The 13054-nt window shown below is 46.9% G+C and overlaps 1 protein-coding gene across 1 annotated transcript in view; it reads left to right on the top strand.

Moving 5' to 3' along the window:
• Positions 1 to 13054, top strand: part of ITGA9 (integrin subunit alpha 9) — a 390243-nt gene that overhangs the window by 295392 nt on the left and 81797 nt on the right. The window contains exons 19-21 of the mRNA XM_021934572.2: positions 3561 to 3647; positions 8108 to 8187; positions 12932 to 13021. Coding sequence (XP_021790264.2) covers positions 3561 to 3647; positions 8108 to 8187; positions 12932 to 13021 — 257 coding nt within the window. The remainder of the gene's footprint in view (positions 1 to 3560; positions 3648 to 8107; positions 8188 to 12931; positions 13022 to 13054) is intronic.

Here is a 13054-nt window from a genome sequence, read left to right as displayed (position 1 = left end):
ATAAGGTAGCTGAGCAGCTTTTGAATGATCAGAAGTACTGTTGTCTTAGGTCAAAGCTAATTAAACTGAGGTTTTCTCAAGTCCCAGAGTAAATGTTTGAAGACATTTATTTCACACATGCGAAAACTGAGAAGTCTTTGGGGCAATATATCTTTTTGTTTTATTTTTATTTTTATTTTTATTTTTGAGACAGAGTCTTACTCTGTCGCCAGGCTGGAGTACAGTGATGTGATCTCGGCTCACTGCAACCTCCACCTCCCCGGTTCAAGCAATTCTCCTGCCTCAGCCTCCTGAGGACTACTGGTGCTACAGGTACTGTAGCTGGGACTACAGGTATGCGCCACCACGCCCAACTAATTTTTGTATTTGTAGTAGAGACAGGGTTTCACCATGTTGGCCAGGCTGGTCTCAGTCTCTTGACCTCGTGATCTGCCTGCCTTGGCCTCCCAAAGTGCTGGGATTACAGGCGTGAGCCACAGCGCCTGACCAATAAATGTTTACTTCAAGAACAGATAGGCCTTTGACTTAAAACTAAAGCTTCTCTCCTGGTTTGAAAGGAATTCCCAGTGAGGTATTGGGCATTACAAGGGAAATTGGTAACAGAGTTAGGTAAGCATGTAATATATATGTATATATAAAATAAATATATATTATATATTATACATATATATTTTATATATTATATATATATTACATATATATTTGTTTATCCTGGGACACTCTTTAGAGTAATAATACCAGAATGACAAACATGAACCAGGACCGTCCCCAGGAAACCAAGAGAACTAAGGTCGTATAAGACTTTGGCTTGCTGCCTCTGATGTCAACAGGCCGATTAGCCAGGATTTAGGGTAGTGTCTACTTGGGACAATTGTGGGTGTTGCTTCTGGCAGGAGGAATATGGGGAAGAAGATGGTAGTGAAAGGCCACCTATGGTGAATCATTAATGCCATGCAGTTCTTGAAACAGCATTTGAGAAATTACTCTCTGGTTTTCCTTATTGAAATTGCCAATGCCTGTTCTCTAGGTTCTAAGAGCAGCCCTCACACTTGCCATCACACAGCCAGGTAAATATCTGTGTCTCTGCTGGGAGCTCCCCATCCCTTCTGAACTCTGAGCTCTACAAGGACAGTGACTAACATCTCTCAGACCAGTTCCCTCAGTGCTGAAATGTGTGTGATACGACAGCTCAGCTACTCAGTGCCTGCTCAGGGCCTGTTCTGAATCCTGTGCCATTCGCATGTTACATGCATGAGCCTCCATCCCTGAGTGTTGGGGACAAGACGGAGGAAGAAAACCTCAGAGGAAGGGCTGAGGAAAGGTGCTCCTTGACGGTGAGGACAACTTAAACGGAGGTGTGGACATAAGAGCAGGCAGGGTGTGTGTAGAATAGTAGCGTATATGTGCCATGGGGCAGGAGTGGAAGAACAACAACAGAAAAGGAAGGGCCAAAATGGAAGCTGGGATTAAGATTTCAGACTTTATTCTGTTTGCACTGGGGAGAGACGTATTTTAAGAAGCTTCCTCTGGCAGCCAGCCGAATGGACTGAAGGGGGAGGAAAGCTCATAGCAGCAGCTACCAAACATCATTACCCGGCAAAATCACTAACTTTATCGCTCACTATGTACTGAAAATGCTCATCCCAGACCCTGCAGTCTCTGTGTCTACTCAGAAAAGACTCATGCAATGCAATTAGAGTGTTGCCCAGGAATCTGCATTTTTAAAAAATTTTATTTTATTTTTTATTTTTTATTTATTTTTTATTATTATACTTTAAGTTCTAGGGTACATGTGCATAACGTGCAGGTTTGTTACATACGTATACTTGTGCCGTGTTGGCGTGCTGCACCCATCAACTCGTCAGCACCCATCAAGTCGTCATTTACATCCGGTATAACTCCCAATGCCATCCCTCCCCCCTCCCCAAGAGGCTCCCAAGGTGATACTAATGCAGGTGATCCCGGATCTCTGTGCAAATAACACTTGCTAAAAGCACAGAGAGCTATTAGAAAACTAATCATCATTGAGATCAGTTATAGCCGAGACTGGATGCTAAAAAGATATATTAGAGTTTAGTTTTATATTTGTATATCTCTTATCTTTTGTTTAATTGTATTTGGGCTTTTGGGGGTTTTGTTTCATTGCTATTTTCTAAGTAAGGGTGTACTGATGTTTAACAAACAAACAAAAATATACAAGTTATTAAGTTCCCAGCTCAATGAACTTTCACAAAAGGATCAAACCTGTGTAACCTGCACTCAGAACTTCCTTCCTTCCACTTATTCCACAATTACTGTCTTGATTTCTAGCCCCATAGATTATTTACCTTTTATCACCTTTATTTGTGGTGCTTTTGATAATGTTCATAATGTATTAGAATAAAAGATACATATAATTGGATAGTTTAAGTAGATATATTATGGTAAATGCTCATATGTTTTTACCAGTTGGACACACAATAAAAATATTTTTCATCCGCCTGTCCAAATGCCTTGAAATGTTAGTCTGAGCTGAGATGGGAGTCTTGGAAATTGGAGGACCTCTGTACCTTCTCCTCCAAAATCTGTAAACATGCTGTTTCCGCTTGGAAGTCTTGATTTGCTTTCAGTGACTCTGAGAAGTCCTGTGGCTTGTGAAGAGCCTCTTGGCTTTCCTTTCACCTTGGTTGGAAGCCATGTGCCCAGGTGGAGAGACAGCAGTTCCCTACAGCCTTTCTCTTCTGGTTCTCTCAAGCCGCTGTGTGCAGAGTCCGGCCTAAGCAGGCTACGCTTGGAAACCTCTCCTCACCCTTGTACCCTCCCCACACCCTGGGGAGACTTGCCTGTGGACAGCCCAGCCCTCACTGCTTCAGGTTTTAGGAAGAAACCCTCTCTTTTCTTAGTGCGATTTTCTTAGAGTTTGTCTTTCCTAAACCACCAAGATCTGAAAAGGCAGGATTAGGGTGTGGGCTTAGGAGAGAGGGGCCAGGAAGATGACAGGGTTGTGTTTTCATCCAAACTTTAGGAGGTCTCCAGCTCACCCATGGTCCAGCCCACCTCACCAGGACCACCCTAGGGTTTGAACCCAAAGCATTAGTTAGGAGTAAAGAGTAGTTTTGTCCTCTTTTTTTTTTTTTTTTTTGAGATGGAGTCTCGCTAATGCCCAGGCTGAGTGCCATCTCCACTCACCCGCAGCTCCGCCCCCGGGTTCACGCCATTCTGCTCAGCCCTGTAAGCTGGGACCACAGGCCGCACCACCACGCCAGGCTAATTCTTGTATTTTTAGTAGAGGTGGTGGTGACCTCATGATCCAATCTGCCTCTCAGCCTCCCAAAGTGCTGGAATTACAGGCGTGAGCCACCGCGCTCGGCCAGTTTTGTCCTCTTACCTGTCTTCCCAGGGAACCCGTGGGAAAGGTGGGCAGCTAGAAGGGGCCTGGAGACGGCCTGGTCAGGGCACCTTGTCCTACTGGTGCCTACCGTCTGAGCACTGCTCCAAAGGACTCGATTGCCCCGTGGAGCCTGCTCCTGCACACCTGCCTTTCATGCAGCTGACTCATCTGTTGGTGCTTTTTCTTTCAGGAGGAGATGGGCATCTCCTGTGAGCTGCTGGAATCGGACTTCCTCAAATGCAGCGTGGGATTTCCTTTCATGAGGTCAAAGTCAAAGGTAAGGGACACAGATGGGACCGTTCCTCGGCAGCAGGCCCCAGCCCTTCCCACCAGCCACTGATTCCGCCACTGTCTCCCTGAGGTGAGGAGTTCTCCTACCCCCCTGCCTCCCATAGCAGCTGGGGCGGCCACTGAAGCCCTGCCACACTCCTGTCGCTGGCAGTGTACACCGGGGTATACTCCAGAGGGGCTGCGCCACGTGGTCTTTCTCTTTGATGCACATGATGTACCCCAAATGTGAAAGTGAAGGACACACCACGGCCTCTGCACTGTGGCAAGTGCCATTTAGTTGGGCTTCTGAAAATAATTTTTTTTGTGGGACTTTCTGTGCCTCTTTGAGTCCCCTAGGCAACACAGGAGAAGATGTGGTCTGTCACCTCTAGTCCTGACTCTGTCACTCCCTTGGGTGCTCACAGTTTTCTGAAGAGACCTCTCAAAATTCTCAAAACACAAATACCTGTATCCCACTTCATTTTTAAAAAGAGTAAAGAAATTAAGTCACTTTGGTATTGGTGTGGAGACAGATTTTCTAAGTTCAAATGGTATACTACCGAATCTTCAGACATTGTTGGGACATTCTAGTATGTGCCATCATTGTAAGGAGATACAAACATAGGTAAAAAGATTTGGTGGTTGGAGGCAAAATTAGAATCTAAAAGACCAAGTCTCCCTTTGGAAATGGAAGCTGTTTTCCCTGCCATGATTTGAAGGAAATCTCATATTCCTTTGTCTACCTTTTTTCCCTTAAAAACATGAAAGCTGGCCGGGCGTGGTGGCTCATGTCTGTAATCCCAGCACTTTGGGAGGCTAAGGCAAGTGGATCACGAGGTCAGGAGATCAAGACCATCCTGGCTAACATAGTGAAACTCTATCTCTACTAAAAATACAAAAAATTTGCCGGGCATGGTGGCACGTGCCTGTAGTCCTAGCTACTCAGGAGGCTGAGGCAGGAGAATCACTTGAACCTGGGAGGCAGAGGTTGCAGTGAGCCAAGATCGTGCCACTGCACTCCAGCCTGGGCGACAGAGCGAGACTCTGTTGTCGCCAAAAAAAAAAAGCGAAAGCTTCATCCTTTTGTCCTGCCTGGGTCGTACAATCAGATCATTTTAATCTCTAAGACTCTTTGGTCCCAGTATCTAGTAGCTGTTTTGTAAACCAATGGTGAGAATGTTATGGTGAGGGAGAAGACTTGGTCATTTCTTAGCAAATCACTTGAACCCATAAAAGCCCCATTGATTGCACCTCGATTTTGGACTTTGCAGCCTTCAGAACTGTGAGAAATTAATGTTTAAACCACCCAGACTAGGGTAATTTGTGATGGAATCCCAAACTGACTAGGGCAAAAAGGTAATAACTCTCTCACTGTTAGGGTCAATATTGTTCAGTGCTGTGTTCATGTATCCCCCAAGATAATCTCATGAACCACCTAAAATAATCTTAGTGTACCACTCCCAGTGTGAACATCCTGTGATTTGCGAAACAGTGGCCCAAACAAATGGTGTTCACCATATACATGTCAGGCACATGTGGGAATGTGGGAGGAACCCCTGGGTAGGAGTTATAGGACCAGGTTCTACCACAAACTGTGTGATCTTGGCAAAATCACAGTGACTCTTACGCCCATGACTCCTCGGATTTTTTTCTGCCGCTCTTCCTCATTCTGTCCACATTCACCCCAGGAGGAGGGAAGCCTCAATAAGTGGGTGCCCTTGGAAAATGGATTACGTGTGGCTGGCAGAGTACAGACCAAGTCCCATTAGACTCCAGGTAGGGTGAGGGTGGAGATAAAGAAGGACGACCCCAATCCATGGACACTATTGCCTCTAGTAATGTATGTGGCACCTCTGCACACAAATTTAAATAAAATCTTTTGAGTAACAGATAATAGGCTTAATTGAAAAACTTGTAACAGTTTCCATTTCATTTTAAACTCCAGCCTGTATCACATATCAGACCTAAGATGTGTGTTTCTCTCTCTAGTGGAGAGTTAAATTTTGTCAAATTTTTGTTTGCTTGTTTGTTTTTGAAAGGGAGTCTCTCTCTGTTGCCCAGGCTGGAGTGCAGTGGTGCAATCTTGGCTCACTGCAGCCTCGGCCTCCCGGGTTCAAGTGATTCTCCTGCCTCAGCTTCCCTAGTAGCTGAGATTACAGGTGCCCACCACCATGCCCAGCTATTTTTTTGTTGTTGTTGTATTTTTAGTAGAGACGGAGTTTCACCATGTTGGCCAGGCTGGTCTTGAACTCCTGACCTTAAGTGATCCACCTGCCTCGGCCTCCCAAAGTGCTGGGATTACAGGCATGAGCCACCGCGCCCAGCCAACATTTGTTAAAACCCTCAAAATCGTGATAGAGCCCACAGAAGTGTGAACATTGGAATGTTGGTTGTTTTCCCAGCTGGTAATGCCACCACTTTCCTACCACATACAGATGCTGGGACCTGTACCAAGACTGACTAAACCTGGGTATTGGGGGCATGGGAGCAGAGGGTGATTCCCTGGAGAAAGCGCAACAAGTCACCCAGCAGAGATGGGGCTCCCCGTGTCCGCAGCCCAGCGTGCATTCCCATGTCCTTCCAACCTTGAAGGTCCTCAGGCTCCAGGCCACCTGCTAAGCCTCATGACTATACTTGGCTTACCTTGGATGGCCATATGTTTCTATCTCTCACAGCCTGCCCAGTTTCTGACGTTCTGTTCTTCCAGGCCTCCATCCCTGATTTTAGCTTCTCACCCAATTCTTTTGCCTCTCATCTCACTTTGCTCTTTAGTGTGTTTAACTGAATTCAGGTCTCCTCCCGGTGCTAACTCTACACCAGGCAAAACCTTGCCTCCCCCTTCCTTCTTGTCCTCTTCCTGCCCTGTCTCTGTACCTGCCCCCCACCCCACTGTAAGCTGACAAGTCCCACAGTAACAGAAAGTTCTGTGTAGAAAGAGATGTCCATGTTCACTGTAGATGATGGTCCATTGTAATGGACCAATGTCCGTTGCTTTCAGGAAGCATTCAGTAGAATCCAGTGTTGCAAATATTAGACCACTGCCTAGAATTCACCATAATGTAACCCAAAGGTTTAGACATTATATAAGTTATAGGCTTTCAGAGTTCGATGAAATTTAAGAACCATTTTGTCCAACCTCCTCTTTTTATTGAAATGCAAGGACAGTATTTTAGCCAAGATCACACAGTTTGTGGTAGAACCTGGTCTTAAAACCCCTACCCAAGGGTTCCTCCCACATTCTCACACATGCCTGACATGTATATGATGAACACCATTTACTTAGGGCAGTGCCCCCCAAATCATAGGATGTTCACCACTAAGTATTACACTCGATAATTTTAGATGGTTCATGAGGTTATTGTGGGCGATACATGGACACAGCACTGAACAACATTGACCCTAACAGTGACCCTTTCTGCCTTAGTCAGTTTAGTCATCTATAACAAATTACCCTGGGCTGGGTGGTTTAAACAACAGACATGTATTTCTCATAGTTCTTAAGGTTGAGAAGTTCAAGGTCAAGGTCCCAGCAGATTCAGTTCCTGGCCAGAGCTCTCTTCCTGATTTATAAATAACGCCTTCTCTATGTGTGCCCATCTGGCTTTTCCTTGGTGTGTGTGCATGGAGAGAGAGAGAGAGATCTTTGTGTTCTCTTCTGAGTGCACTAATTCCATCATGAAGGCCTCACCCTCATGACCTCATCTAAACCTGATTACCTTCCAACGACCCCACCTCCACATACCATCACATAGAGGGTTAGGCCTTCCACATATTAATTTGATGAGTGGCAGGTGGGGGAGACACAAACATTCAGCTCATAAAACTTTTCAACAGTCTTCTAATCCTAGCCACATGGATCAGGAGAACATTTCCAATCCTGCTAGCATATCTTTAACACTTCTCTATCACCAGCGAATCTCCCTTTTCAGCAAAGATGGGGTAGACCTTAGGCTCAAAGGCTTCCACAGGCAACAGAATTCAACATTGCTCTGTTTTCATTGTATTCATTTTTACAACTACCTTCTCTTTTTGGCAAGTGATCCTGAATTCCCATCTATGATAGTGATATAAATTGTTCTTTTAAAATAATCTTTAAACTAAAAGAATAAGACAATAATAATATGAAGCAAATATCCCAGGTGATGTAATTTGCAGATGTGGCAGAAATTGAAAAGATGGGATGTGAGTGAAACTTAGTAAGTCCCGGTTTAAGAGTGTAAACGCATCGCTTCCTAAAGAGAGCCTCAGTGGCTGAACAGGAGCAGCAGGTCTCTGGCCAGAGTATGTATCAGGCTTGGTTTTACTGTTAAGACTGTGCCTTTGGCCTGCTAGTCAGAAAGCTATGCATAAAACATAAAGCTTATCATGCAAATGAGCTTCCAGAGGTCATAAACTGCAGAAAATGGAAGAGAACAGTTTAAGTTTGGAATGCCTGCTGATGCCAGATACCACTTCCTTTTTCCCTAGTATGAATTCAGCGTGATCTTTGATACAAGCCACCTGTCTGGGGAAGAGGAAGTTCTCAGCTTCGTTGTTACTGCTCAGAGGTAAGGGGGGTTTAAACACTTTTTTCAAAGATAAGAGATTTATGGGACCAGGAAAGGATGTGTCCTGGTTAAGCTTTGATGAATCCCAGGATGCTGAGGAGGAAGAAATGGTTACTCGGTGATAAAGCCTCGAGCCACTAAGTGGAATTGGATCTCTTGGGGATGGTGGTTGCCTAGTGCTGCTTGCATAGCCACCACTGCAGACTGAGCTGAGAGGAACTGGGCATCAGCCACTCCGAGGTGATGATTCTACAGCTGAGGAGAGACAGGCCCAGGGGGGTGAGGCTTTAGTCCAAGGTCAGTTCCCACTCGGCTGTGTATTTCCCAGATCAGAGAGATGTCCTCTGCAAATTGTCAGACTGGGCCCGCTGCTGCTTTTGGACATGGCGCTGTATCCCTTGATGGAGTGGGCAGGGCACCTGCAGCCTGAGGGCCTGGCCAGGCCTGTTGACAGAGGTCCCAAGAGATGCTACTCAAGAGCGGGCTTAACCTGGAAGCCAAGTGGACGGATAGGAAAGGGGATCGTGGGGTGGCAGCTTCTCCCCTCAGGAGCATGTGCCTGCCCCTCTCCAGGATAGCCACAGGTGCCTGTGGGGGCCTCTGGGGAGTTACCAGATGCCTTCTCCAGGGCAGATCCACCATGCCTTGAAGCAGCATCTAGGTAGCACTTGGCTGGTGGCTCCAGTGGAGGGAGGGGCGTTCAGGTGGGCGAATAGAGAGACACAAGCTTTGATTGGGGTGATGATTGGACACCCAAGGCAACCTTTTCATTTTCACTTGGAAATGATCTTAAACTTAACAGAAGTGTTACAAGAATAGTGCAAGGAATTCCTATATACCCTTTACTGAGATTCACCCAGTGTTAACATTTTGCCTCATCTGTTTTATCATCCTCTTTCTATATAATTTTTTTTCTTAGCCATGTGAAAGTTGCAGAAATCATGCCTCTTGATTCATAAATACTTCAGTGTGCATTCCCAAGAATGAGGCTGTTCTCTTAAGAAGCTAATATAGTTATCACATTCAGGAAATTGAATATTGACACTATGCTATTAGCTAATCTGCAGTTTATGTTCTGATTATGCCAATTATCCCAATAATGTCTTTTTAGCCCCTTCTTTTTACTGGTCCACAAGACTTAGTTATTTTCTATTCACACTATTTTCAAGATCACATAATTTACATTCACGTAAAACATGACTATGAGCTAACAGAAACTTATGCAAAGCATAGAGAGGGTAGATTTCATTCCCATTGCATAAAATCCAGAAGGGCTTCAGTCAGGAGGTAGCATTTAAACAGTGGAGTCTGTTTTCAGGCTGAAGCAACATGAACACGGCAGTGAGGCTGTCCATGGGGCAAGAAGCCCTGTTACACCTATGTAGGTGGTGGGCACGGGGTGTACTGGGGGTTTGTGCACCTTCTCAGAAGGATGGGGAACACACAAGCACAGTGGGAGGCAGGGCTGAAAGAGGAACCTGGGCTAGACCATGGGGGACAAAGGTCACCTAGAAAATCTGAACTATATCCTGATGGCACTGAGGAGCCACTGAAAGTTTTTGAAAAGGGGAGTGGCACAGTGCAACAGCTTGACCCTAGAGCATGAGGCTGATGAATTTGATGAGGGGCAGCAGATGCCCATTCAAACCTGAAAATTCTCATTCTCTTGCCATTTCTTGGATCCACAGAACACTCGCCTTTGCTGGGCAGACCCATCAGCGTACTCTCTTGGTCCTTCCACACCTGAGGTAGCCTGTGTGCCTGGAAAGGAATGTGACATGGAAGAGATTTCCCTTGTCTTAAAAGAAGACACTTCCTGCCTCCACCTCATTCAGAGCTAATCATAACAGTCAGAGAGGGCAGGGAGCCAGTATTGCAATTGTGAAAGGTTCATTTGTTAGAATAACATGTCCACACAGCAGCAGTGCTCCGTTTTTGGATGCGTATTAGAATCGCCTGGGGAGCTTTCAAAAATATCGATGCCTGATCTACCCCCAGAGACCCTGACCCTTCCTCTGCCTGGGGTGAGACCTGGGCAATGGAGTGTTCAAAAGGGCTCACCAAATGATTCTAATGAGCAGCCAAGGCTAAGAACCACTGTTTATAATCCCTTACTCTGTGCTGGGCACATTTTCACTCAGCAGATATTTATTGTGTACCTTCTATTTACCAGGTTCAGTGCTAAATGCTGGGCACAGGAGAAAATGACAGTAACCTACTCAATTCAAGAACACCCCCCATGTACATTAACAGTGCTACAGAGCTTCAGGAAGCCCTAGGATCTGTAGCTTCGATAATATAAAAATTTCTAATTTCTTAAATCACAAATGTTAAGATGACGATATTATCTTTTAAACACACACCAGAATATTTCAGACACTCATTTCTTTTCAGGCATTGGTGAAGATATGGTTTGACTGCCCCAGAGGGCACCCACACACAGCACTTGACTCCCTGCTATGATGGAAAGACCCTTAAAGCCCCTTATCTTGAAAACTACAGTTAAAATCTCAGTTGTTCCTTTCTTCCGTCACCACCCTTTGAAGGGCTCTTTGCCTGCCTGTAGATTTAGGGGGACATACCATTGAGACTGAGCAGTTTCTCGAGACCTATCCTCTCAGCAGCCACCAGCCTGGCTTTTGCAGACCACTGGAAAGTATCCCAGCTCATGAGCTTTTGGAATGACGGGAAGCCTTTTGATGTGTGGCGTCTTTATCTCAACTTTTCAACTTAGCTCTTTCTGGAGCAGTCACACGATGACAGATGAGACGGTTGGGCCTAAGCCGGCCAAACAAAGGGCAGGGCAAGACCTGGCAGGATGCTGGGGTGGGGGCGGGAGCAGGCCAGGGTGGTGTCAACCCATCCACAGGGGAGTCGCCTTTGGCCTGCCCACAGCAGTGATCCCAAGGCTTTTGTCACCCCTTGGGAAAGGAAGGACAAGGAAGTCAGGCTGTGTGGGCACCTGATCCTGCTGCTTTTGCAAACTATGACTGCCCATGAGGGACTGATGTCACCCCATGTAGGAAGACAGATGAGGAGCCAGGGCAGAGACTGTGGCCCTGTGGGGTCAGCGTCACACAGCACCATTGTTTCAGAACAATAGGAGAGAGAAGGAGAGGGGATGTGAGAGCTATTTAAGTGCTGTTGCCATTCAGCACTTGCTGGGTGAGAGAGGAAGGCAGTGGGGCAGGGCTGGGAGGGGACAGAGAGAGGGCACAGAGAAGACAGAAACTCAGCAGATGTTCAGGGAACGGCGTGGTGGGGAACAGTCAGGATGAGCTGAGCCCAGCCTCAGCAGGTCTGGGGAACTCTTTTGTTCTGCCCATGCAGGGTGAACTTGGGAACCAACTGTGAATGTAGGTTCAAGAGCATGTACCCAAGAGCCACGCATTTTCTTAAGGAATAATGATCACAATTCCTATTAGAAATTTAGTAAAGTAATAAAGGGAAACTAGGTCTTCTCTCTCCTCCTCCTGTTCCTTCTCATCCCTTCTTCTTTTGCTCCTCCTCCTCCTTGCCCCCAAATCTGGCATCAGGCATGGGAGTCACAGCTGAGAGAGCCCGGGTTTCAAGTCTGACTGAGCTGATTAGAGTCTCAGCTCTGATTTGCACAGGGCCTTGGGCTGTTACCCGACCTATCTGAGCTGCTCCTCACCCGTCAAAGGTGGGTGCTCCATCGCCCTCTGGGGTTGCTCTGAGGTCTCAGTGGGGCCATGCTGAGAAATGGCCGGCATAGTGCCTGGCACATAGTAGCCACTTAACAGCATCAGTTCCCTGATATTCACCTTTCCAGAATGATCTCACAAGAATCCCCCTTCTGTGCTTTCTCACCCAGAGTGGGAGGCCTTATGTGGATGCATATTAGAATCACCTGGGGAGCTTTAAAAACTATCAATGCCTGATCTACCCCCAAAGACCTGCTATAGCCAAGGTCTATGGCGAGAGCTTCCATGATGTTTACAGTGGTCGGTTTGGTCAGGGCCTCTTTCCTGGGCTTGGCTGTCCATGGATGATGGGTGGTCCCTTCAGGTGAGACATAGCTGCTGAAGTCTAGCAACCCCTTCCTGGCTGCAGTGGACCAACTTCATTGGTCCATTGTTCATGGAACAGGCACTTATAGAAGTAGTACACACAGTGGGTGCCATGCCTATAACCCCTCAACCCTCACCCTTTCCAAACTATCCGCAAACCCGGCAGATTCCAGCTCCCAGCACCAGCCACCCTTGCTGAGGCTTTCTCTGGCCAGAGCCCACTCACTTGCCTGACAGGCAGGTGCCAGGGGGTTCATTCCGTCCCACCCCCACCCCCAGCACAGCAGCAGCTCCTCCCAGGAGTCAGTGGATAAAGGCCTGGCTCCCATGCCCTCAGCTAGGAAGACTGACTCTGCCTCACAGAGTCCCCAGGAGACTGGGCCCTGGCTCTGACAGCACGACCCTCCTGCATGGCTTGCCTTTATTGTCTTCTTTCCTTCGCTGTCGCCCTTCTCCACTCTCCACTCCTACTGGCGTTTCCTGGGGCCACCTCCCGAATAAACTACTTACCATCACGTCTTTGTGTGGAACGCAGCCAAGACAATAGAATGCCCTTGATAGATATGTGCAGGGACGAGAAACAGACTGAGGACAATGAGGTGCCACCTGCCCCTGGCGAATGTAGAGATTCAGCTGTAAAGTGGAACAGAGAAAGCCCACTGCCAGATAGTTAGTGTTGGCCAGCGTTTATTCATTCTCCTCTCCCTGCACAGTGGCAACATGGAGCGCTCTGAATCCCTGCATGACAACACCCTCGTGCTGATGGTGCCGCTGATGCACGAGGTGGACACGTCCATCACCGGGTGAGTAGCCTGGTCCTGGGTTGCCACAACACA

This window comes from Papio anubis, chromosome 2, assembly GCF_008728515.1.
Source record: "Papio anubis isolate 15944 chromosome 2, Panubis1.0, whole genome shotgun sequence".
Taxonomy (NCBI): domain Eukaryota; kingdom Metazoa; phylum Chordata; class Mammalia; order Primates; family Cercopithecidae; genus Papio; species Papio anubis.
Note: the sequence above shows the minus strand (reverse complement) of the source record. Positions and strands in the feature narration are given on the sequence as shown.